The following is a 25,122-nucleotide window of genomic DNA, read 5'->3' as shown; positions in this document are numbered from 1 at the left end:
CGAGAGCGAGAGAGGAGGAGGCGGAGGAGAGGAGCAGGCGGAGAGGAAGAAGGAAAAGAGGAGGCGGAAAAGGGGGGAGGTTGGGGGAGCTGGCAAATTCTCTCAAGACTTTTCTTTGGGCACTAATCCTATTTTAATCCTAAATACTTCATTTCATCCTAACAACCCACCAAAGGTCACACGGGGGGCAGTAGGGTTTTCATGTATGAATTTATGGAGGACACGTTCAGTCCATTATAATCTTGTATCAGGCCTTCTGGCTTGCCTCTTCCTCATGAATTTTGGAATTAGAGCTTGTGGGCTTATGGGAAAAAGACCATCCCGCCTCTGTCTCAATTCAGACCTCCCTCTCTACCACTGGCTTGGGGTTTGCATCCGACCCGCCATAGCTCAGAACCGATACCTTCCCTACATGGGTGGCCTGTGACTCCCGTCCTCTGGAAATGTTGGGGTTAGAAGCCGTATGACGGGGCAGTGGGTGACCCAGCACAGATACAGGCTATAAAGTTGGGTCTCCTGCTTCCAGCCCCCTAGATAGGAGCCACTCATAAGCCCTGGGCCCCAAAGCATCTTACAGGCTTTTAGCCTCTTTCCCTGGGCTGCAAAATCCACCCCTCCCCCTGCTGGCATGAGCAGTGAGACGCCCTCCAGCCCTCCAACCCTTTTGTGCCCACTGCCAACCCTCTAGCCTCATGATTGGGAGCCGTTGAGTGAACACCTTCTTCCCACTCAAAGTCACCAGCCTTTTCTTTGGATGCTTTGAAAGGTCTCTATCAACCTCAAGTTATGATTGGGCAGGAAGCCTGGGAGGTTGCTTTTTTTAAAGATTTATTTATTTGAGAGAGAGGTGGGGAGGGGCAGAAGGAGGGAGAGAGCAAGAGAGAATCTCAAGCTGAGCTTGGAGTCGGATGCGAGGATTGATCTCATGACTCTTGAAACATGATCTGAGCTGAACGAAGAGTCAGATAGTTAATGGAGTGAGCCACCCACATGCCCCAGCCTGGGGGAGTCTGATAGAGTCTTAGCCATAGGCTATAACTAAAAACTTGCTGGTGTTGAGATCAAATAGCTGCCCTCCGTGGATCTGAAAAAAATTACTCTTAAAAGAATTAAACTTCTCCTCCACACCTATCTCCACCTCAGTCATCTTCAGATAGACACCGAGGTGATGAGGAGCCTCGGCTAAGAATTTCTATGGCCCTCGCTGGTACAGCAAGCTCAAATTGTCGCTTCATGTAGCTGAAGGAAGAGTCGTGAATTAAGGGGATACAGGACAACTTTGGATCCAGTTTCTACTTTGGTCAGTTCCAGAAAGGGCTCTAGTTAGATGCAGAAGGTTAAAATTGGAACCCTTATGCATGGCTGGTAGGAATGTAAAATGGTGCTGCTGTGTGGGAACCAGTTTGGCAGTTTCTCAGGCAGATAAACATAAGACTTAGCATGTGACCCAGCTGTTCCAGTCCTGGGTATAGACATGAGAGAACTGAAAAGAGGGACTTAGATACTGGCACGGCAGGGCTTATTGCGCTGTTACTCACAGTAAGCAAAAGACGGAAACAAAGCAAGTGTCCATCAGCAGCAGGTAAGCACCATGTGGCATATCCACAGAAGGAATATTCTTCATCTCTAAGGAGAGTTGAGGTCCTGATACATGCTATGACACAGGTGAATCCTGAAAACATGCTAGGTGGAAAAAACCAGACACAGAGAGACAGACATTGTATGATTCAGGTTCTGAATACTTAGAAGAGGCAGATTCATAGAGACAGAAAGTAGATGAGAGGCTACCAGAGGCTGGGGGTAGAGGGGATGGCGAGTTATGTTCTTATGGGTTCAGAGGTTTCGTTTGCAGCAATGAGTGGGTTTTGTACATAGATAGTGTTGATGGCTGCTTAAGATTGTGGATGTAATTAATACCATGAAATGATACACTTAAAATAGTAAAAATGGAGGGGCGCCTGGGTGGCTCAGTAGGTTAAAGCCTCTGCCTTCGGCTCAGGTCATGATCTTAGGGTCCTGGGATCGAGCCCCACATCGGGCTCTCTGCTCAGCAGGGAGCTTGCTTCCTCCTCTCTCTGCCTATTCGTGATTTCTGTCTGTCAAATAAATAAATAAAATAAAATAAAATAGTAAAAATGGAAAATTTTTTATGTATCTAACCAAAATTTACATGTATACTTTGTATCTATATATAACCAAAATAGTTATATGTAAAATATTTTTAGAGCTTTTAAAAAAGTGATAGCAGAAGAGCATGCATTTGTGACCCCCAAATTGGTTTTTCTTTTTTTTTTTTTTAAGATTTTATTTATTTATTTGACAGAGAGAAATCACAAGTAGGCAGAGAGGCAGGCAGAGAGAGAGAAAGGAGGAAGCAGGCTCCCTGCTGAGCAGAGAGCCCGATGCGGGACTCGATCCCAGGACTCTGAGATCATGACCTGAGCCGAAGGCAGCGGCTTAACCACTGAGCCACCCAGGCGCCCCCAAATTGGTTTTTCAAACCAAACAGAAGCTGCATTGCAATAAATAAATGTAAAGTAGGTCCAAGTGCATTAAAATAAAGGACTTCTGTTGTGGTTAAAATGTAAAAACTCAGGAGATTTATTTAGAAGAGGAGCCGAGGTTCTACAGAATAATGTGAAATCCTGGAGATTCGCATTCTTCAGCCCCTCTTATGGGTTTGGACGATCTCTGAAAACAAACTCTGAAAAACAAAGTTTGTTCCTCGAAGGGTGCGCACGTGCGTGGTTCGCTCAGCAGCTGCCCAGTGAGAAGGGGGCTGCTCTGGCCCCTTGCTGCCACCTGGCTCTCTTCAGCCTCCCATCAAGCGTGGCCCTAGACTGAGTGAGCCGGACTTGGAGAAATGGGACTGCAGTGGGTCCCACAGTGAGACCCAACATGGGGACTGTACCAGAGCCCCAGGGTGAAGGAAGCGGAGGTCCAAGGGGAGCCTGCAACCTGCAGAGGGGCCCAGACCCTCGGGGAGGTCGAATGAGAGTTGGAGGTCAAAGGTTCACTAAAGGACACCGGAGGAGGGGGAAGGAACAGCATGGGGAACAGACGTGAGGATAACCTGGGAAGCATTTTCTCCAGACTTTCTCCTCTATTCCTACCTTCATGGTCATTGAGATTACAAAGCACTTAAGAGCAAAACCCAGCCCAGGTCGAATGTTCTGGTCTCCGTGCAATGAGTAAGAAGTGATTATTGGCAACTCCTGCTTTCCTGCAAAGTCGCCGACCAGGGCATCTGTGAACTACGGAAGGAAGCGGGGGTGGATTCCCTTCGGATCCTGCCGGTCTCTGTCCTTCTCACCACGCCCACCCTAAGTCACAGAACCATCTGGTAGAGCACTGCAAAGATCATAACACAAAAACAGGGACCAGTGCGTCTTTGTTTCCAGCCACAGGTTTATTTCCATGACAAAATCAATTTGTAGAGGTCACAGGACTGCCACAGACGCGGGACTGGGCAGAAAGCCCATGAGGGAGCCCAGACAGATGGACACGGCTCCCTGCCTGCCTGATGACCGAGGGAGGAGAGGCAGAGCAGACGCAGCGAGCTAGCTGATTCTGGGGGCGGCGGGGGGTGGGGAGTGCATAACATGGGGGGTACTACTTGGGGGGGCTTTCAGCCAGGTGGGAGAACACCACGCCCTCAGCAGGAAGGCCCTCGGCCCTGTCCACGAATACCACGCGGTTCGTCGGAAAGTCTGCCCACGCGTCCCCACAGCAAAGCATAGACTGAGGTTTAGCAGCAGGAGCACAGAGACACCGTAAGAGCAAAAGGCAAAGCGTTCTGGGGGTTACGGGTTGATTTTCAGCCCGAGACACAAAGCCAGCTCGGACTTCTGAATTTTTCCATCCTTGTTCACGTCGCAGTGGCGCAAAAGAATCTCCCGGAACTTATCAAGGTCCACTCCGCTGATGCTGGGCTGAGGACAGCAAAGAGAACACACACGTCAGGGGGGCCAGCCAGAGGGGCCCCAGGCTTTCATGCCTCCCCAGCCCCACACTCACTACACTGAGCAGAGCCCCTGGCTGCTGAGGGGGCTCCATGGAGACAGGCCTGCCCAGAGTCCAGCTTCTCGTCGTGATGAAGATACTGTGCCTCGGAGCAGGGGATGGGGACATGGATGAGAGAAGACCTGTTCTAGTCTCTCCCCGTGGGAGGTTTTTGTGCCTCTAATTTTATTTTATTTTTTTTTATTTTTTTTAAAAAATGTTTTATTTATGTGAGAGAGAGCATGAGCAGAGGGAGAGGGAGAAGCAGACTCCCCACTGAGCAGGGAGCCCAACACGGGACTTGATCCCAGGACTCTGGGATCATGACCTGTGAGCTGAAGGCAGATGCTTTAACTGACTGAGCCACCCAAGTGTCCCATGTGCCTCTAATTTTATAAAAGGTTATAATGAGGGGTGCCTGGGTGGCTCTGCCTTCGGCTCAGGTCATGATCCCAGGGTCCTGGGATCGAGCCCCACATTGGGCTCTCTGCTCAGCGGGGAGCCTGCTTCCTCCTCTCTCTGACTGCCCCTCTGCCTACTTGTAATCTCTGTCTGTCAAATAAATAAATAAAATCTTAAAAAAAAAAAAAAGGTTATAATGAATGAAAATTGAACCAGAAGAGTATGTCCCTGAGTAACGATTCCAAGGGATATTTTAGGGTCTGAGAAAGAACCGTGATACCCATCATTTGGGAAAATAATTTCGAACTCAAAAGGCCCACAAAAGTGAGTAGTGTGTGAACTGAGTGGTTCTCCACAGGCGATTTCGTTTAATGCTCACGATAACCTTGGGGTAACCCAGGCTTACAGATTAGGACACGGATGCTCAGAGCTGAACGGTCCTGCCAAGCTAGGAAATTGCAACAGCATTTCTGATCCTGAGTCTTCTGCCTCCAATGAAGTAAGAACTTGTTCCCCCAGTTCACACCGTCCTGCTGGAGAGGCAGCGGCCTGACCAGTGGTGTGAAGGCTCGGGGTCTGAGAGAAAAAGCCCACGTCAGTGGAGAGGGGAGAGCCGGCCCATCACATCCCAAGCCCCCTGATTACTGGGCGGGTCTCACTGGCAAGCAGAGGAGGCAGGAAACCTCTCCCGTCACCCAGCCCACCCCAGGGTTGCCTCGCTGTCAAAGAAATCTCCAGACACCTTGAGAAAGAAACACAAACTTTCATTCTTCAACAAGATGACCCAATTAAGAAAAGCTAATTAGCACTGTCCTCCAGGATAGAAGAGTGACACCCAGTCTGTCCCTGATCCCGGGTTTCCACGGAGGGAAGAATGGAGGGCAGAGAGCAGGAGCCAGATGGCAGAACCACAGTAACCCCCGACGTGGGGCAGGATCCCAGGGGACATCCGGACGTGAATCTGGGGCCGATAGCACTCCCCAGTGGAGGGTCCGTCAGGGATTGGACCAAAAGGCTGAGATGTCACATACAGTCACTATGTCCTCCTCACTGGGGCTCACCCAGGATACTTCCTTGTGCATCAGTGACTGGCAGGTATAGCTGCGGTCCAGGAAATGGCTTAGGAGTCCTGAAAGCAGCAAGGAACACTCCATGGCTCCATACTGGGAGCCCATTTCTTGTACGGTTGCAAAGTGGGGCCCTTTGGTTATCAACTCTTCAACCACTCCTGACATAGCCTTTGCCCAGTTAGCGGCTCTCTGCCCCAGGATCCTCTTAGCAAATTCCCATGCTTAGGACATACTCACGGTAGTTATTTACACAGTAGCACAAATTACTTTGCCAGTGAATTTACCTCATTTAAGCTAGTCTAAGCCTCTTTTTTTTGTTTTTTAATTTGTTTTCTGTAAAAAAAATTATGTTGTGAGTGTGTGAGTGTGTGTTAGGGGAGGGTATGAATGTATGTAATGAGGTATGTAAGGGAAGTTTCTTTGGACCTTTCGAGTTATGCTTTTAATGTTTTACAGCTCACTAGGACTAGAGAGACTTAAATACTGCTGTTCAACAATATTTGGATCATGGAAGAGAAATCACCTAAGATTACTGAGGGGCTTCAGTTTTAACAGCAAGTTGCCAGTATAAGTGCACATAGGTTCAAGACCTAAGGGTTCTACACAAACTAATTCTAATTTCACAACAACCTGATGAGGTTGTATCTACGATCAACTTTTAACTGACAGATGAGAACTAAAGCACAGAGAGGTTAATTAACTTTCCCACTGTCACACAGCCGGTCCATGTCAGAACCAGATACAAACTCAGGCAGGCAGGCCCCAGAGCACATCTCTTTAACAGTGCACTGTATCATAACCGGCCGTGCAAAATGCATTTTTTGTTTCTTATCCATCTCATGGGAGAGTGTGAGAGTGGATCCGGGGTAGGTGGCTGAAAAATGCTTAACTATCCCCTCCCCCAACACTTGAATCCTGGGACTAGGGGAGCCTTTGGGTCTAGATCTGTCTTCTCATGTTTGCCTGTGGTAAGTGCTCAATTACATCTGTGGAATTAATGAGTGACCATCTCCAAATGCAGTCTTCACGTTTTCGTCACGTGCCCTCCCTTTCCTGTACATTTCATCTCTCCTAAAACAGCAAAAGTGAATACGCAGACCCCCCCCTCCCCAAATACGTCCTTACCAGCACTCCCCAAATCTCCATGCTAGAGTCAGCAGCAATGCCCCAAGGCCCCGTGTGGGCTACCTTCTGACCCGTAGAGGGACGGAATTACAGCTTTGACCATGGCAAGTGCTCTTTATCATAAACCACTGGGATAACTCTCCTGATCAGTACATTTAGCCCAAAACTCACTCTGTAGCTGTGCAGACTCATAATATGTTCTTGGCTGCACTTGGCTATTTATTGGCCATACGGGTATCCGAAAACCCCAAGGTGACATGCAGAGGCCAAACCATTATTGTCTAGGACTTCAGCCTGGTCATGGCCAGCAAGCCTGGGTCAATTCTTCTAACGATCGATCACCCACCATTGCATGTTTTCCAAGGAAGAGGGGGCACTCTCTTGGTGTTCTTTTAGGATCATCTTGCTAGGCAGATGGAAAGACCAGATCAGACTGTGGAAAGTCCAGCAGAGAGTGACATACCCTGGAGACACATCACGGTGTCCCCCACCGTAGCACTCCTTGTTTTGGGGTTACACTGCCTTCCCCTTACCACCTGTTGTCTTTTCTTAAAAGCTATCTGTCCCCCAAAGGACAATAGCATACAACGTCACTAACATCCCTCTGCCTGTGTTCTTCCTTGATGGGCAAGCGTGGGTCAACATGATGTCACTGTTTTTCCAGGTGGTGTCGGGAGGGCAGGTGGGACCAGAAGAAAAGATGTCAAAGATGGAAAGGAAGAAGCCAGCACTGCTCTTTCTAAAACGGGACAGTGGGTGTCAGCAACATGAAAGTGTGCAAATACCTCGATTCCACTCCTAGGAACAGGCCTAAAACCCAGACACACTTACATGCAAAAACACCCACTAAGTTTTACTTGGAGTCAGAAACCTGGTAAATAATTTCAATTACCAGCAAAAGAGGGTCCCATGCTGAATGCAGAAATTACTTAAAAAAATTTTTTTCCAAAAAAATAAATAATTTTTTAAAAAATTACTAGTAAAAGAGGACTGTAAGAGATGTAAGGGATATCTAACCAAATCTTATACAGACACCAACACCATGACGGTGACTGGGAAATGCTTGTCAGAGGAGCGGAATATACTTTATGCAGAATATAGCCAGAAACGAAGTCCGTTATGAGGTCTACTTGAAGTTAGAGAGTACTCTTCTGTCTTTTCTTTTCTCTACTTTCAAGTGTCTCCACAATATATGTATCATTTTTATAATTTAAAAACTGAAAAGAAACACCTGCTAAAGGGTAGCAGCTCTTTGGAGGGACATACATTGGATTCGATCCTTTAGGTTAAGTATTGTCCCCTGTTCCTAATCATTTCCTTGCCAACAGAGAAAAGCAGAAGGGAAGTCTAGCAGGGAAAAGAATGAATTGGGGGGAGCCTGGAGACTGGAACTCTCATCCCCTCCAGGCAGACACCCTGGGCATCTCTGGCACCCATCTGTCTGGCTTCCCACATTGCCACCCACACACTTCTACCCTTGGTGAGGGAATGCCAGGTATCTCAACTGTCTTGCCTTTCTGCTTTCTTCTTTGAGCTGTAGATTCTCATGTTGATTTTTGTGCTGTGCCAAGGGGCCTATGGACTCTTTATAAATATTGTGCAGAAATTATTTTGTCTGATCTCCTCATACTGACAGAGGACAGCCTTGAGGGCCATATTCCAGAGATCAGGGAAAGGGATGTTCTGATAACCAGATAATTTTGTTAATACAGATTCAACATATGTATCACACATAGTTGTACAGGAAAGAAAGGCCATAAAGTCCATGTATTTCAGGGTCATTATTGCAAACGACTCTCCCCTGAGAAACTGAGCCACCTCCCTGCTGACCTCATGACATGCTCTGATAATTGCTTTTATTTTTTCTTATTTTTTATTTTTTTAAGATTTGTTTTTTTGACAGAGAGAGACGTAGCGAGAAAGGGAACACAAGCAGGGGGAGTGAGAGAGGGAGAAGCAGCTTCCCACCGAGCAGGGAGCCCAACGTGGGGCTTGATCCCAGGACCCTGGGATCATGACCTGAACCGAAGGCAGAAGTTTAACCCACTGAGCCACCCAGGCGCCCATAGAATTTGCTTTAAAAGCATGGGGTGGTGGTGGTGGGGATAATTGCTTTAAAAGTAATTATCAGGGGCGCCTGGGTGGCTCAGTCGGTTAAGCGCCTGCCTTCAGGGTCCTGGGATTGAGGCCCGTGTCAGGCTCCCTGCTCAGTGGAAAGTTGCTTCTCCCTATTCTTCTGCCCCTCTCCATGCTCATGTGCTCTCTCTCTCAAATAAATAAATAAGTAAAATCTTAAAAAAAAAAAATCCAGATATTGGTTTGTCAACTTGTCCCATGATCCTTTCTAATGTAATGAAAATTTAAAAGTCGCAGGACAGGACTCTAGTGTATGAACCTGAGAAATGTCAGATTTACTCAAAAGATTTTCCCTTGACAACATCCTTCAAATTGTATGGTGAAGAGTTTTTTAAGCAACCCCAAAGACTGGGAAAGCTCCAATAGAGGTTTGCACCTCAATGATCTGGCTTCAGAGGAGAACATTAATAATTTACTGCTTCGGAATACTTTTTAGCTCAACCAACCAGCCCTTGTTACCTGCTTTTCTACTACTGACGCGGCCTCACTCAGTCCTTGGAAACCAGCTCTCTTCCCCTGGCTGGTACTTATATTGAGAGATGCCTTTTTGTCATGCCAGAAGGCCCACCCAGATAAGGGGGGCAAGGACAAGCGTCATGGGGGTCCTCTGGCTTCCCATGGAGGTGATAGGAATCTATCAAAGAATCTATCAAAGAGGCAAACCGCATGTTTTTGGGTGGCCTAGAAATTTCCTCTGCTCTTTCATTTTCTCTGGGAAACCATCTTCTCTGCTCTATGGCTGGTTTAGGTTTTCAGACCTTCAATATCTTCCAGGAACTTGTGGAAGCCATTGCCAACCTCAGTGACAGCTGAAAGGGTCTGGAGGGCTGGGCAGCCCCCCGGCTGCGGACTTGAGCAGTCAGCGGCCCGAGCTCCACAAAGCTGCTCTGAGAGGCAGGTTCCCCCCCCACCCATTCCATGCTCTCTATCAAAGGCAAATTAAAACTGCAATTTGGCCAAGCCTACTGCCGTGCGATTTTAATGTCCCATAGATAATTGCTCAGTTTCCATTACAGAAATCATTCTGGCATTAAATAGATAGTAAATACAGTGGGACTTAACTTTGGCAATCAGCGCGAAAGGCACTATCACACTCAGATCATCCACTGTTCCGTGGTTGCGCAAATGCCCGGGGAGTCGCAGACAGGAGCACCGGCGAAGGGAACAAAGAAGAGGTGGGGGACCAGCTGGGAGGGGAAGAAGGCGAGCGAGGAGGCAAAGAAAACACCATGTCATCCTGATCAGAGGTCCTGACCTCCGATGGATGAGAAGAGAAACCTCAGTCATGCCTGCTCAATCACATGATGTGAACTTGCTGCAGATTTATGCAAACATTGGTAAACTGAGGGAGGGGGCGTTCCTGCTGCAAAACCCCATAGTTTTGTGGTTGTTGTTAGGGAAAGAGAGCGCGAGCACGCAAGCAAGCAGGGCAGGGTGAGAGGGAGAGAGAATCACAAGCAGGCGTCATGCCCAGTGCAGAGCCCAACAAGGGGCTTGATCTCACGATGTCAAGATCTTGACCGGAGCCAAAATCAGGAGTGGATGCTTCACCGACAAAGCCACCCAGGTGGCCCCCAGACTCCACAGTTTTAATCAGGTTTTCAAACAGGTCTGGGATTCCAGAGCCAGTTAACAATTGCTACTCCAATTTGTTGCCATCTGGGCCAACCAGAATGGAATCATCATGTCCTGTGTAAACCTCAAAAACTCTCTAAGGATGTGAATGTGCTAAATTCAGCGGCTAGACAGCCCCAGAGGAAAGGAAGAGTTGCAAAGTGTCTGCTTAGCCAGATCCCACCGCCAGTTACTAGAGTGCACCAGGATCTCCAAGGAGATTGCTTGTTTTAAAGTCCACATTACCTAAAACTGCTTTGTGATGTGATTATAACTCAATCCTGTCACTTCGAATTGCAGCAACGTGTCCTGACACATACGTAGCCTAGATTTTAGGCGAGGCCTTAAAGCAGCCCCTGATGGCGGTGATGGAGGAGAGGTGGATACCAAATATGGGATTGATTTCATGAATTAAATTAAAAGTTTTAGGTATTCTAGTAACCAAGTCCAGGAGTAGAAAGGCCTTTCTTTAACCAAAAAATAAACAGAACTGTGCCCCTCTGGTAAAAGAGAGGGGTTTTATATGGTACGAACAAGAAGGTGCTATGGGGGCTTCACGAAACTACAAATGGTCTTAAGAGAGAAAGGGAGACATGTCGGTTCTCACAGAAGCTCAAAGGTTGTTAAACAGACCGTGTCCCTAGATTTGGTCCCTGGCATTGTCAGCCCCACAGGTGCTCAGAAGTAAACAGTGGAATCAGTCACAACGGCCTCCCTGACCGATGAGGAGCAAAACCTCTACGCCCCCTCAAATCACCTGGACCAGCTCCATCATGTCCTTGACAAAGCCATCCACTTCCGGGCCTTCCAGAGCTCCTGTTCTACTCTGAAAGAGACGAGAACCACTCCGTCAGACACCGTTTGCTTAGGTCAGAAAGCTAACGAGCAAATTGGGTGAATTGTGCAAATCAGTATACTTTTGTGCTTGCAAACAGGTTCGAAAACGGTACATTCCAGTTAGGTTTTGTGTGTGGGATGTGAACGTTCCACAGACATGAAAATAATTAATTGTACGCAGCAACCCCCATGTAAGCAAATGGGAGTTCCTTGGCTCCTGCAAATCGCGTTAACGTGATACATACCGACTTCATTTGCTTCCCAAGGATCGTGCTTCATGCAGACAAGTACTATTTTTGTACATCATGTCGGTCCTTAGAAGGATAGAGGCTGACACTTTTTTAAATTGTGCTTTATGATTTAGCAAGGATCTCATGATTATTAAAATTTTAAATCAGGAGTGACTATATTGACTGAGTGTATTAGAATTATTATTTGGTCCTTACACAAAACCCTTACTTTTTTCCTACTCATTTTATAAGAATGTCTATAAAATACAATACATATTAAAATATTTCAGTTTCATCTCTAAAGTTCCAGTCATGACAACGCATCCATCCATGTTTTTGAGTTTTCTTCACCTTGAACCTTTAACATATCATTTTTTTAAATTTTTTTTTAAGATTTTATTTATTTATTTGAGAGAGAGACAGTGAGAGAGAGCATGAGCGAGGAGAAGGTCAGAGGGAGAAGCAGACTCCCCATGGAGCTGGGAGCCCGATGCGGGACTCGATCCCGGGACTCCGGGATCATGACCTGAGCCGAAGGCAGTCGTCCAACCAACTGAGCCACCCAGGCGTCCCTAACATATCATTTTTAAAAATCTATTTTTTTAAAAGTAGTGTATTTACCAAACGCTACCTGCCAACACCTTCTAAGAGCTTTACAAACATGAAATCACTGAATTCTCACCCCAGTCCCCTGGGGTAGGTATTATTATTATTAGCCTCCTCACCCTAACTTCGCAGGTAAGAGAAATGAGGCCCAGGGAGGTTAAGGAACCTGCCCAAAGTCCCATGGCTAACGAGGCATGATTCATGCACAGGGGACGGGGCATAGAGGCTAGACATGTAATCCCTTTGCCGAGCCGCGTCTCCCAGGCTGATGCCTGTGTCTGCTCAGGGTATGACACACTCACGTGCCCAGTCTGGTGAGTTTCAGGATGGCATCTCTTCTGACTCTTCCTAACTTTCTCATTTTTCTTCCTTCTTGCATTACCCTACCTTGTCCTCGAGAAATGCAACCTCCTTACCATACTTAGTGCTTTAGAATTATTCTTTTCTCCTGTCTGAAGAAGAACCACATAATCAATCCTCTAAGAGAAGTGGTTTTTATGCTGACCAGAGCTCACTTTGCCTCTGTTTCTTTGGGTTGAATGTGGTCTGTAACTTGCTGTCGTTTGTTTTTGTTTTCAAACATACTTTTCTGGATGGAGATCAAGAAGAAAAGTTCTCCCAGTGTGGAGCCAAAGAGAAAAAAACAAATACAAAAGGAGATTTTATTCTCTTCTCAACCGTAAATACTCCTCTGTCCATTTTAATGTAGTTTTTGGTTTACGTGGAGAAGCGGAGGGTAAGACATAGCAGCAGACATGTGGGATGGGGGTTCATCATATCAGTTTAGGGTCTGTGGGTAGGATGACCCCACATAGGGACTAAACTAGCTTGCTCCCTGCAAGTAGTCAGCACAACCCAAAAGGACACACTTACAACATCATAGTGGGCAAAGATTTTCTCAAAGTCCCTCTTTCTTTCTTCAGTGGAACAAGCCTGTGTGCGGAGAAAACAGGAATGTGAGTCCAGCCATCGGGACCCTTCAGCTGTACCATTCTTCCAGGGTCATAAACAACTTTTATAAACTTTGAGCCAATGACCCTTAATCCCTTGATTCTAACAGTTAAGCCTTGTCGGTCTCCAGATAAATTACACAAGACAAACAGATGCCTTCCTTTCTTCCCTCCCTCTCGAATTTATGGAGAGACAGGAATGACACAAGCCCACTTAGAGGAATGTCACTACTTACATCCATTTTAAATTGGAGAAGGAAGTTTTCCTGAAGAGCCAAAATCCTAAATGGAAAAGAAGAAAAGAAAGTAATTTATGTGATGATCTGTCAGCTCTCAGAGACAAGCAGATCTGTAACTCTGGCATGAGGAAAGGGCAGGCAATTTCCAGATCATTCTACAGAATAGGGTGAGCGCTTGAAAAACAGGAAATTTCTATATTATAAGAACAAATTAAAAAATTAATTGGGAGAGACCTTTCATAGGGATTAGATCACCACAGAGAGACTTTTAAAAAGTCATCTTGGTGGGGGAGCTTGGGCGGTTCAATCAGTTCAATATCTGCCTTCAGCTCAGGTCATGATCCCGGGGTCCTGGGATTGAGCCGCACATTGGGTTCTCTGCTCAGCAAGGAGCCTGCTTCCCTTTCTCCCTCTGCCTACTTATGCTTTCTGTCAAATAAATAAATAAAATCTTTTTTTAAAAAGTTGTTTTGGTGGAAAATGGCAGAGGAAAGGCTTATGAAAACTCTCTCCTCCGTAACAGCAATGAGAAAGCTGTCAAAAAAAAAAAAAGTCAAAATAACTTCTTCAGAATTCTAGAAATTCAAGTCTTACAGAAATCTGGGGAGTGTTTATTTCCAAAAACATGACTAAATCTTGGTAAGAACGGTGGATGTGGAGGCATTTTAACTTGCTTCATCCTTCTATCCCTCCTCAGCTCTATTGTGTCTTTGAAAATGAAGAGCCCATAGCCCCAGGGGAAAGGAGCATTCTAGCAGCGGCTCTGTGGTGAGCAGAGCAGAGCTGGAGCCCTTTCAAAACCTAACTGCCAGAGAACTGCCATTATTTGACTTTCCTGATGTTCTCTGAGCGACCCCATTTGCAAGGTGCACTTCTTTGACCTGATTTTGATGTCAGCTAGTGGGAAAGCATTTTACCTGGGAGCATTTGTCAAAAACAATGAAAAGCAGTTATTTAAGATCACAGGTGACAATGGAAAATAAGATTTTGGGCAAATGGGTACCTGGGTGGCTCTGTTGGTGAAGTGTCTTCCTTCAGCTTAGGTCATGATCTCAGGGTCCTGGGATCAAGTCCCACCCCTGGTTCCCTGCTCAGCGGGGAGTCTGCTTCTCCCTCTCGCTCTGCCCCTCGCACCCCCTGCACACTCTGTCTCTCTTTCAAATAAATAAAATATTTAAAGAAAAGAAAAGAGTTTGGGTAAACAGCAGGCTAAGTAACAAGCTTAAAAGAAAAATCTGGGGGAATGAGATGTCCACTGGGGCTTATCTAAGCTCCAACATATTTCTGAAAATCTAGAAAGCTGTAGACATACATAAGACTACGTCCATGCCCAGGACTGCGTGTGTGCACAGAAAAGACTTCAGGAGGCCCTAAGGTCTCACCAGCAGCTTATCCTCAGGCTCTGTACAAGCAGGAAGTTAAGGCTAAGCAGAATTGTAAACTTCCTGGTTGCATATGAAAGATGGGCCCAACCCATACACAGGGCCCCGCACAAACATTGGGAGACAGAAAAGAAATCTCTGCCCAGTCATTAACTAACCATTCAGCAACCAAGCAGAGACTTCAGTGTCCACATATGACAAAGATCAAGATTTTATAGGATGAGTTCCAAAAGGTCAGTAAGCAAAAAGACAACAGTTATCAACAACAATACATGTGATCTGTGAGAAATACTACAGGGATTCTTCGAGCTAAAATGAAAAGAACATGAGACAGTTGCTTTAGTCCACATGAAGAAATAAAGAACCTCAGCCAGACATGAAAGGTCATGCATTATATGATTTCATATATGTGAAAAACAGATCCATGGAAACAGAAAATAGATTAGTGGTTATCAGGGATTGGTAGGCAAGGGGAGGAGAGAGTAATCCCTGCTGGGGATGGAGTATTTTTCTGGCACAATAAAAGTGTTCTAGAAATGGGCAGTGGAGGAGAGCCTCATGAATAGACTAAAGTACACCGAATTGTACACTTTGTAAGAGTAAATGTTATAGGATATAAATGATACTCAATTTTAAAAATATGGGAAAAATAATAAAACAAAAATACTTTTGTTTTGGAAACAAAAATACTTTTGTTTTGTTTTACTTTCGGAAAACAAAAGTATTTCCATACTTTCTGCTTAATTACAGTTGTATTTACTAGACTACAGTCAGTTTCCAAGACTAAAACGTTGAATTTATGTTGCATTCATAATCATGCATTCACAATATAGAGAAAGGCAGAAAAATATCACACAATGATTTTGGAACATTTTGCTCTTCTGGATGCCCAGGGTAAAGAGAATCTGATCCAGTCAAAGGGTAGACTATCCTGGAACTCTATGAGGAATCCTGTCCTTATCTCTTGGTTGGCACCAAGCAGCCTAAAGTATGTCGCCAGTGAGAGGACATGTGCCTGAGGGGAGCTCGCATGTGGAGTAAGAAGGCTCTGTTCTAGAGGTGGGAAGAGAGAGAGGAGAGTCTATGTTAACATGTTTTAAGGCCTGTAAGTCATTCATTTATTTCCCTGTCGCTATGACAAATGATCCCGACTCGTTGGCTTCAGCAGCGCAAATCAGCATCTTACAATACTGGAAATCAGAGTCGGAGGCAGATTTCTTCAGGCTAAAATCAAGGTGTCACAGGACTGCCTCCTTCTGGAGGCTCTGGGGGAGAATCCCTTTCCTTGTCTTTTCCAGCTTCTAGAAGCTTCCTGCATTCTTGGGCTCATGGCTCCTTTTTCCACCTCAAAGCCTTCAAAACCCGACCCTCTTCTTCCTTCTTCCCCATTTAGAGGACCCTTGTTACTACCTTTGGGCTGACCTGGATAATCCAGTCTAATCTCTGGAAGGTCTGTCAGTGAGGGACTTCATTGTTCTCTGCAACCTGCATGGATCCTTGCCATGTAACATAAAATGTTCAGTGGTTCTAGGAATTTGGACATGGACACCTTCATTCTGCCTACCCCATTGTCACTGTCCAATTCCGTATCATGTTGGTTTCAAAAGAATGTAGTAACTCTTGTCACTTTGCATCTCTGTTCCATATGAAGTCAATTCTTCCTGCAGTTCACAACTGCTCTTTGAATCCTTCTCTATACACAACACTCCACTGGCAGAGAAGCTATTCAAGAGATTAGGGCATGAATAGTAGGACCCCAGTGGGGGATGTTTGGCTAGCTGCAGGGGGGCCTTTTGGTAGCCACAGTGACAGGGGGGATGACTGACAGAAGGGACATGACCTCTATAGATGAGGACCTGGGATGCTAGATGTTGTGCATTGCATGGAAAGGTCTGGGGCAATCATCCCATATCTCACCTGAAGCTGGAATGTGCAGGGGAGCACTCACATGACACAAATCCAGCTTATAATTCTACTTGAACCAAGAACTGAATTCCTATTTACATAAAGATCCCGGGTATTTTTTCTCAAGGTATACATAATTTACTAATTGTGTCCATGATCCCTATAATCTGAGTCACGTAAATTGAGGGATGACTACGCTTTGTTTCATTCGGAACTCAATCAGGAGTTATTTATTTTTTATAAAATTGTATCAACAGCAAGTGAGTTCCTGACATGTGAGTTGCCAAAAGGCCATTTTTGTATCAATCAGCATGTGAACTGACATATTCGTGGTAATTCTTCACCAAGATGTAAGCAGCCTCCCCTCGGGTATATCTTCCTTGTGGCTCTGTCCAGCCACCTAGACACTGAAATACACTTTATTTTATTACTAATTGTTTTCCTTTATTTCCCCTTTATGTGTTCTAGTTTGTGCACTATGCTAACTGTCTTAGCATTATGTGCACAGGTAGAGTATATTATCTGTGGATTTCATTTCGGAAGTAAAAGCATCACTGATGACAGGGTAGAGAGCCGCTTCCGGTAGTGGCACACTCTGGCCTCCAGAGGGCGCTCGAGGCTCCTCCACTTACTACCTCTGAGAAGTGCCTTGAGTCAGTCAGATGGTGTGTGCTTTTGGTGAGGGGAGCAATGAAATCAAATGTTCTTGTTTTCATCCAGATGCCATGTTTTGAGTGAATCTTAGGCTTTTGGGTATTCCTATTAGGACTGGTGCTTACACAGCTCTCAGATTAGCTAGCTTGGCCTCTATTTGAGAGGAAACGTTGCTTCAGTTGGCCAAAAGAATGAGAAGTGAGTGGGACCCAGGGGACAAATCCCCAAGGCTACAAAGTGGAGATCCCTCCGTCCTCAACCTTTGGGAGAAACACTCTTATCCCCCTCTGGTCTGGCTGGTCTCTCCATGCCTCTTCCCCAGCAAAGTGGCCAAATTTGGGATGAGCGTCCTGGAGAAGGAGCCACGGAGGATGAGGCTTAGAATAGAAGACCCAGTAGAGTGTTGGGGTCAATGTCCTGGTCACCACTAAGGAGAGGTTCTTCCTAGTGTGTCCCCTTTCATAGATCCCCTGCAAGAACTCACACATGTTGCTATCAAGAGAGAGGGTAGCTGGTATGGGCTTTGTGATTTTGAACTCGAGTTCATATCTGCTTATGATATTGCCAAGTTAACCACTGCCAAGTTAATATCTGCCAAGATATTCCATCACTGAATATCACCCCAGTCCATGGACTCCCCATCTCCCAGCTAAAGTTCCTTGTGCCCTGCAGCCTGTAACTGCCACCCTCTGTCACTGTCTGTGCTGTGACTCCATCTGCCCCATCCTCCGGCACTTGGGATCATAACTGCTCCATCTGGTTATACCCATGTATTCTGGATCCAGTGATTTTTTTTTTCCCTTTCTATGGACCACCACAGGTCATCTCAGGGTCAGCTAGCCTTGAGATAACATGCTGACATGCCCATTGTGTCACAACACTGGCCTAACAGACAGCACTTTTGCAGGTACTGGGCTACTTCTGCTGTCACCCTTCTCCTACACTCTGGCTGGGTGCCCAAGGAGGCTACGCCAATACCAAAAAACTCCAGACAGCACGGCTGGAGTCTGGTTCAGTCGTCCTCTGTCCTGAACTTACCACTCCGCTTTCCCAGAGCAGTGAATGGTATTCCAGACTTATGTTTTCATGGGGTCCTTATGTGAGACCAGGAACGTCTGGCCTTTGAAGGCAGGGCTGGCCCATGACCCACCTATAAAATTTTATGAAAACTTTGTGTATTGTGTCTTTGGTGGGGGGGGGGACTTTTATTATCTTTACAAAGGGATCTGTCACCCCCAGAAGACTGAAAACAACTGCTGTTCATTTGGCCAGATGAGCCCGTTCTTCAGGGTTCCAGGCAAGATCTGACCTCTGCCTTTCAAAGAGAAGTGTGTGCATCATGGATTCCCCCCACGATGGTGTGTCTAGGTTTGCAACACTATTCCCAGGCTACTCACCTTGCCAAGTCATTCAGATCCAACCGGCCATCCTTATTTTTGTCAAAGATCTTCATCTGGAATGCAGAAGAGGACATGATTGTAAGAAGTACTTGTAGCAGGAATTCACTCTGAAAGTTACTAGAGCACTTTGCCGTTTTGCCCTTCTGATTCCACAGTTGTCTAAACTGCCTGAGGCTGGCTCGTGTCACAGAATGCTCCCTACCGAGCACAGGAGAAATATCGCTTTTCCATTGAAGGCCAAAGTCGTTGAGGAGGATGGGGCAGAGGGGAAAACCTACATCTCTAGGCTACAAGGATTGTAGGAAGGAAGAGTGGGACAGGAAGAAACAGGAGGCTCCAGTGGGTGGGTGTCTGAGCTCAGTCTGCTGGAAAGGAGATTCCTGAGGGAGGGGGGCAGCAGCTGAGGAAGGACTTGCTGTGGCTCAGCCCCATGCACCCCCACAAGACACTTTGAACACCCAAGGGTTTGGGAGCTGGGTTGAGAGCCTGTGGAATTTCCATGTGTCTGGCTGTGATGGGATGAGGTGATGCCAGAACAGAGGGCTGGGGTGGACCCCTGAACCATAGGCTGCAAAGAGGATGCATCATAGGGAGACACTTAGCATGTCTGATTCTGTGTCGCCTCTTTCCCTTGCTGCTGCGACCTAGGGCTGACAGACATCTGTGGAGCCCTGCACATAGGTGTGCTGCAGCTGAGACATGCAAAAACCACTCTTTCCCCAACACCCACTTCACCCAAAAAGAAAAGGAAATATGTGTAGAAAGAACAATGCTATGTTTAAGGTTTACAAGGATGCCATGACTGGATTCCTGCACCCAAAGATGAAGGAACCAAGGACAGAAAACTTTTTTCATAACCTTCCCTGGACCCTGTGGGCTCCTGAATGTCTACAGACATCAGTCACCTCTTGATTCCAGCCTCCTCATAAAATAAAAGAAACTCACATTTCATGCTGAAGAAAGATTCTCTTGGGGACCACAGTCTGCTATCTCCTTGGTCTGCTGGCTTTCTAAATAAAATTGCTTTCCTTCCCCCTAGCAACTTGCCTCCCAATTTACTAGTCTGTTGTGTGGCAAGAACATGTGGACTCTGCTAGAGATGTGGCAGAGAATTCATGGCCTGCATCTAGCAAGAAGTAAAGGATGGCTGCTGGATTAGCCTATACTTCCCAGTGCGCTAGCCAAAGCTAGGAGCATGGGTTATGAGCTCACCGCAGACTTCAGCTGTGAATACCAGCAAGGCAGCCACTGAGTGGCCACGAGACACCAGCCTGTAGACTAGATGAGTCAGACCTTTGTGCCCAGAGACCTCAGCTTCCCACCTCCACCATTAAGGCCCAAAGTCACTTTTCTCTCATTGATGCCATTTTTTGTTTAAAGATTTTATTTATTTGAGAGAGAGTGCACAAGAGGTGGGGCAAGGGGTAGAGGGGCAGAGGGCCAGGAAGAAGCAGACTCCCCACTGAATGAGGAGCCCTATTCGGGGCTCAATCCCAGGACCCTAGGATCATGACCTGAGTTGAAGGCAGACACTTAACTGACTGAGCCACCCAGGTGCCCCTCCTTGATGCCAGTCTGGGTTGGATGAAGATGACTGAGAAATCTACGAGGCCAAGCTCCTCCTTTCAGAAAGACTTAGCACTATCTAAAGAGACTATTTAAATTATTAGATCAGAGAAGGCTTTGAACAAGAGAAGATTAAAGGTTAGAATCAAGAAAACCAGGTTAGTTTAGGCAAGATGGAAGAGAGACATTTCATGGCGTATTTGAGTCATATTGTGAATGAATTTTATGACTTCACAACATTTCAGTGCAGCTGAGTATCTCTAAACATATTTGTAGAAAGAGGTTATATGGGGAAAAGAGGGAATGAGAAAAACTGAGATCATATCTAACAGTTTTTTGCATTAAAAAAACAGATCTGTCCATCCTTCCTCACTCCCTAAATCATTTCTTTTTAATATTTGAAATGAATTTGAAAGACCATTCCCCCAAAACTTTAGCATCAAAAATATGTATTACAGAATCCATTAAAATGCAGGTTATATTTTTATACACTTGGATATATTACACATCCAGTCATGCCCCTTAGACATAAATTCTGTATCCAGTAAAAATCTGAGAGCAGCACGCTTTGCAGGAGACTGAGCCATGAGTTATTTCCCATGACACCATCATTATAAAAGGTCCTACTTTAATAGAGAGCTAGATGATCTTGAGCTTTAAGCAAGTAGTAACTCATCTCGAAAGATGTAGGCCCGTCTCCACTGCTGTGCAGATTACTCAAAAGGGGAAAATGCCCTTTGCTCAAAATTGGCTTGAGGAAGAACTGAGCACCAATGTGGTAAATCATGCTTCTGCCCATCAGAAAATGGGCTACACAGTTCACTTAAGAAGTTCAGTGAAGAGTCAGAGCTGTGAATAGAGGGTCATCACCATTAGCTGGTATTTCAAGTCATGAGGCCAGGGAGGTCACCAGCACTGGAGGGAAGAGCTCTCGACACAGAACCCAGGCATGTTTCCCATCAACCTGGATCCGAGAATTGAGTGCCTCCGTCTATGGAAGAAAGCTGCAAGCCAGCAACTTCCATCCAGGCCTGAACGCAAGGATTGTGACCAATGGAGATGATAGGACAAGCTTAACATCACATGTCTCTCTGTCTGCCATGGTCTCAGATTTTAATTTGCACATTTACAAGAGTTAAAGCTCCATGCTCTAATTAGCATGGTGTGTGAACGTAACATCTCCCCACATGCATTAGCTTACATTTTTAAAAGTTCAATACTACCTGATAATATTCTATTCGGACAGCTAATCCTCCCCCTACCCCACTCTCAATGAGATGTCATAATTGGATTTTGTTCATAGGCTGTTTCCTTCCTTGTCCACAACATTAATCAGGAGTTAGGAGAAGGTCAGGTCTGCAGACCTCGACTTTGTGCTTAGGCCTGGGTGCTCTGCTGTGATTCATTCATTGTTCAGGCTGCAGACCACTTTCAAACGTGCCAGTCCTCTGGGTCTATTTGAATTTATTTAGCAGGCTACATTTCATAAATAAAGCATTTGATGCCAAACCTTTGAACCAGATCTGTAATGCAGTGTTCACCTCACTGTGCCCATTGCTCAAAAAAAGCCATTAAAGCAGCAGCAGATTTCACACTTGGTGTATCACTTAGTTAGACTAAGGTTCTAAAATCTCTTCAGAGAATATTGAGTTTCTGAAAGTTCATTCACCCACAGGTCGCTAGGGAAATGTAAAAAGTCTTTAAAAAACAAACAAACAAACAAACAAACTATAGTCCAGGTCTCAAATATGTTCTCTGGAAAAGTATATATAAGCCGCCTCTGAATTTAAGGAAGTCAACTAAAATAGATCAGCCATAATCTCATTAAAGTCATCTCATCTTCTGGTTAGACTAGGTCTCAGGGTGGTAACTCCCCTACTGGCTGGATTCCTCAACACTCGCTGATCACCTCAAGGCATAAAGAACCTGTGAGGGGCCACTTGGATTTGACTGATTGCTAGCCTATCCCCACACGACAGTTTGGAACAAAATGAGTGCTACGGGCAGCCACAGAAGCAGAAGAGCCGCAGGTTTTGACAACAAAACAGACAAAGAATAACAGGACAGTCTTGATCCATGAACGGTTCTCAACGCAGATACTCTAAAGCTGGGTGAGACCACTGGGATCCCCCTCACCTACTTCACAGGATTCTAGGCTTCCAGATCTGAGCTGAGAGCCATCAAAAATTGTACATTGCCAGATCTTCTTCAGCCCAGGCCATCCCCATGGAAAGAGCTGCCAGCCCGGTATTTTTCAAGATTGAAACCTAAAGGCTTCGAAGAGAAGTGCTCTGGGCGACTAGGGTTGCCAGACTGAGGCGTGATGTGCGGATTCTTTCCTGCTGAGTGTTGTCTTTGTAAGCAGCACAATGTCTCCTTGACACCCCTTCCTGTCCCTTATGATGGGCTGTTTGAATGAGATGCCCCTGGGGGGGCTCTCTATGGGCAAAAAGTTATCTTTTCTTCCCAGGCCCTTCTCCTCCCCAGGTGATGTTGTAGAATCCTTTCTCCTTCCCTTTTGTCTTCCATTTGTTTCCTATTTTGTGTTGAATAAGATGTCGGTTCTTAGGATGATTCATGAACAATCCACTTTCTTAGGTAATAAATTCTGGCGTGGCTTGAGAGCTTGAGCTCCGGTATCATCTCCTCTTGAAAAACATCACAAGAATCCGAAGTCCCCAACACGGCCTGTCCTCGCCTGGCTCTTCACTCTCTTCAGGGGATCATCATCGCTTCTTGATCTCTCAGCAGAGCTTTACTTTTCCCTTTTGGAAGTTTTCTTTCTAATGACTCAGTATTTCAGCTCTCAGACATGAGTATTGTGGTGGAAAAGGCAAGCTTTGGAGATAGATTTGGGTATGCATTTCCACTCCATCCTTACTATATTTGACCCGTGAAAGTCTGCAATTCTCAGTTTCTTTCATTTATAGAATGAGGGCTAAAAAAAAAAAAACCCTTATTTTTATGAGGTTGTTGAGAGAATCAAATGTTTGAAAAGTGCTTTGCACAATGATTACGAGTCAAGTACCCAGGACTGGAATAAAGGCTAGTTGTGTTGCTATGAAAACATCATGTTTCCTCAGGGGAGAAGACATCTTGAAACAACGCAACTTGGACTCTGTCCATCTACCTACCTTCTGCCTTTGCAGAAGCTCTAGAATTGTGGCTTCCTTGTGATCTGCCTGATTTTTGAAAAGTCAGGCAAACTGGATCTCAAGATGAGATCACTGTATTTAGGGACGGAAGGCCAAACTGAACTCAACTTGTCAGTGGATGGTCTATGACAATGACCGGCACAATGGGGATGAACTGGAGCGACCAGAGTGAATTTTTGCTTTTTCCCTCCTTTCTCAAATTGTCCCTAATTGGAAGACTCCATACGGTCAGGGGCCATATCTGCCTTGGTGAGCTCTCCCTAAATATTTGTTGAATGAATGAACTCACATCTTTGAGTGAACTAGTTTACTAGATCATAGTCGGACCTGGAAGAAAAAAAGCATGAAGGGAGTGAGGGTTTTGGTGTGGGAAGACATGCTGGGTCACTCTGAGAACCTACTCCTTAGCCTACTAAAGCACGTCTGACTCAACTTCAGGAACATAGTGATGTGGATTCTGAATCCACAGGGACATATCACAGGCCTGTCCTGCTGGGATTGTCTCATCATATTTGCTCTGTTCTGCCTCTTCCATATCCTCTGGCTCTCGTCCCCACTCTTGGTACCTGGTTTCCTGCCCCTCGTCCCTCTGGTCATCAGCGTGGGGCTCCAGCCACCCTGTCTGGGTCTGCCCCTGGGCTCAGCACCGCTCAGACCCTGCCTGGTGGGGACCCAGTCCGATGACTGTCTACACGGGGTGAAGGATCCCAGTGGGAGCCATAAAGGATCAAGCTCGGCACTTCCAAGCACTCCTTCTGGCTCTGCCTGGAGGGTTTGGTTTAAAAAGAGGGAAAAAGGAATTTCAGAGCACCAAGAACAGCTTGAGGGAGCTTGGACCTGCGCAATCCATGACCTATGGGGCACCCCAAGGGGGAGCGGGAGCCGTCATGGGGGTGGAAAGGCTCAAGGAACACAGGCAAGGGAGGTGGGAGGTCCCAAGGGTAAGCTTTGCTTTTGTCATCACGGCTTCTTATTTTAGCTGGCTACTAGTTAGCCTGCAAATTCAGTTCTGACAGTTGGCATTAAGTAGCCTATGTGTGCCTGGCCCCGAGGGAGGGCAGGGAACGCAGAGATTTGAGGAGATGCGACACTGTCCTTGCGCGGGAAGAGTCACCGGCTGGGAAAGAACAAGATCCGTAAACAAGTAATGTCAGCATTGTCCTTGACCCCAGCTGACTTGTCAGGAATCCTGCTGAATCCTCAGAAGCCCTACAGGGTCTGGCCTCTGTTTCCTCACCCACGCTCCCTCTGCCCCAGCCCCGCTGCTGTCTTCCAGTCCTTGAAGATCCCAGGCGCACTGCTGTCCCAGGGGCTCTGTGCCTGCTGCACTCGCGGTCCTGCCGCAGCCTCCTCTCCTCCCCAGGCCCTTGTCCTCGCTGCTTTGTTGGCGTGGCTAGCCTTCGCTCTGCTCTGCGTTTTCATTTTTCCGTAATACTTGTTACCCTCTGTCATGCAATCTGATTTATTATTTATTATGTTTCTGGTTATTGTCAGACATCTCCCCTTTGTCTGTTTTGCTCACTGCTGGGTCCCTGGCGACCAGAGGGGTGCCTGGGGCATAGCAGATCGTGGGTAGCTGTGGGATGGGCCGAACAGATGACTGTGAGGACTCAGTAATAGGTACAAGGAAGTCTGGGTGCACAGAAGAGAGGCACTTTGTTGACTACAGAAGAAGGTTCTGGAAGGTTTTCTAAGGCAAGGTGACATCTAACCGAATCTTGAAGGACAGGCAAGAACCAGGAGAAGAAAGAGAGGGAAAAAATTGTTGAGCCATGCTAAGAAGTGAGAAAAAGGGGCACCTGGATGGCTCAGTTGGTTAAGCATCTGCCTTCAGCTCGGTTATGATCCC

At 46.2% G+C, this 25,122-nt stretch overlaps 1 protein-coding gene across 1 annotated transcript in view; it reads right to left on the bottom strand.

The window, feature by feature from the left end:
• Positions 1 to 3,390: 3,390 nt before the first annotated feature.
• Positions 3,391 to 25,122, bottom strand: part of SCGN (secretagogin, EF-hand calcium binding protein) — a 38,065-nt gene continuing 16,333 nt past the window's right edge. The window contains exons 7-11 of the mRNA XM_004778782.3: positions 18,550 to 18,605; positions 13,209 to 13,254; positions 12,896 to 12,955; positions 11,107 to 11,175; positions 3,391 to 3,932 (exon numbers count right to left, since the gene is read on the bottom strand). Of these exons, the coding sequence (XP_004778839.1) occupies positions 3,804 to 3,932; positions 11,107 to 11,175; positions 12,896 to 12,955; positions 13,209 to 13,254; positions 18,550 to 18,605 (360 nt within the window). The 3' untranslated portion in view covers positions 3,391 to 3,803. The remainder of the gene's footprint in view (positions 3,933 to 11,106; positions 11,176 to 12,895; positions 12,956 to 13,208; positions 13,255 to 18,549; positions 18,606 to 25,122) is intronic.

Source organism: Mustela putorius, unplaced genomic scaffold, assembly GCF_011764305.1.
Source record: "Mustela putorius furo isolate JIRA1106 unplaced genomic scaffold, ASM1176430v1.1 tig00000594_pilon_pilon_pilon, whole genome shotgun sequence".
Classification (NCBI taxonomy): domain Eukaryota; kingdom Metazoa; phylum Chordata; class Mammalia; order Carnivora; family Mustelidae; genus Mustela; species Mustela putorius.
This window is presented reverse-complemented; position numbering and strand designations above follow the sequence as displayed.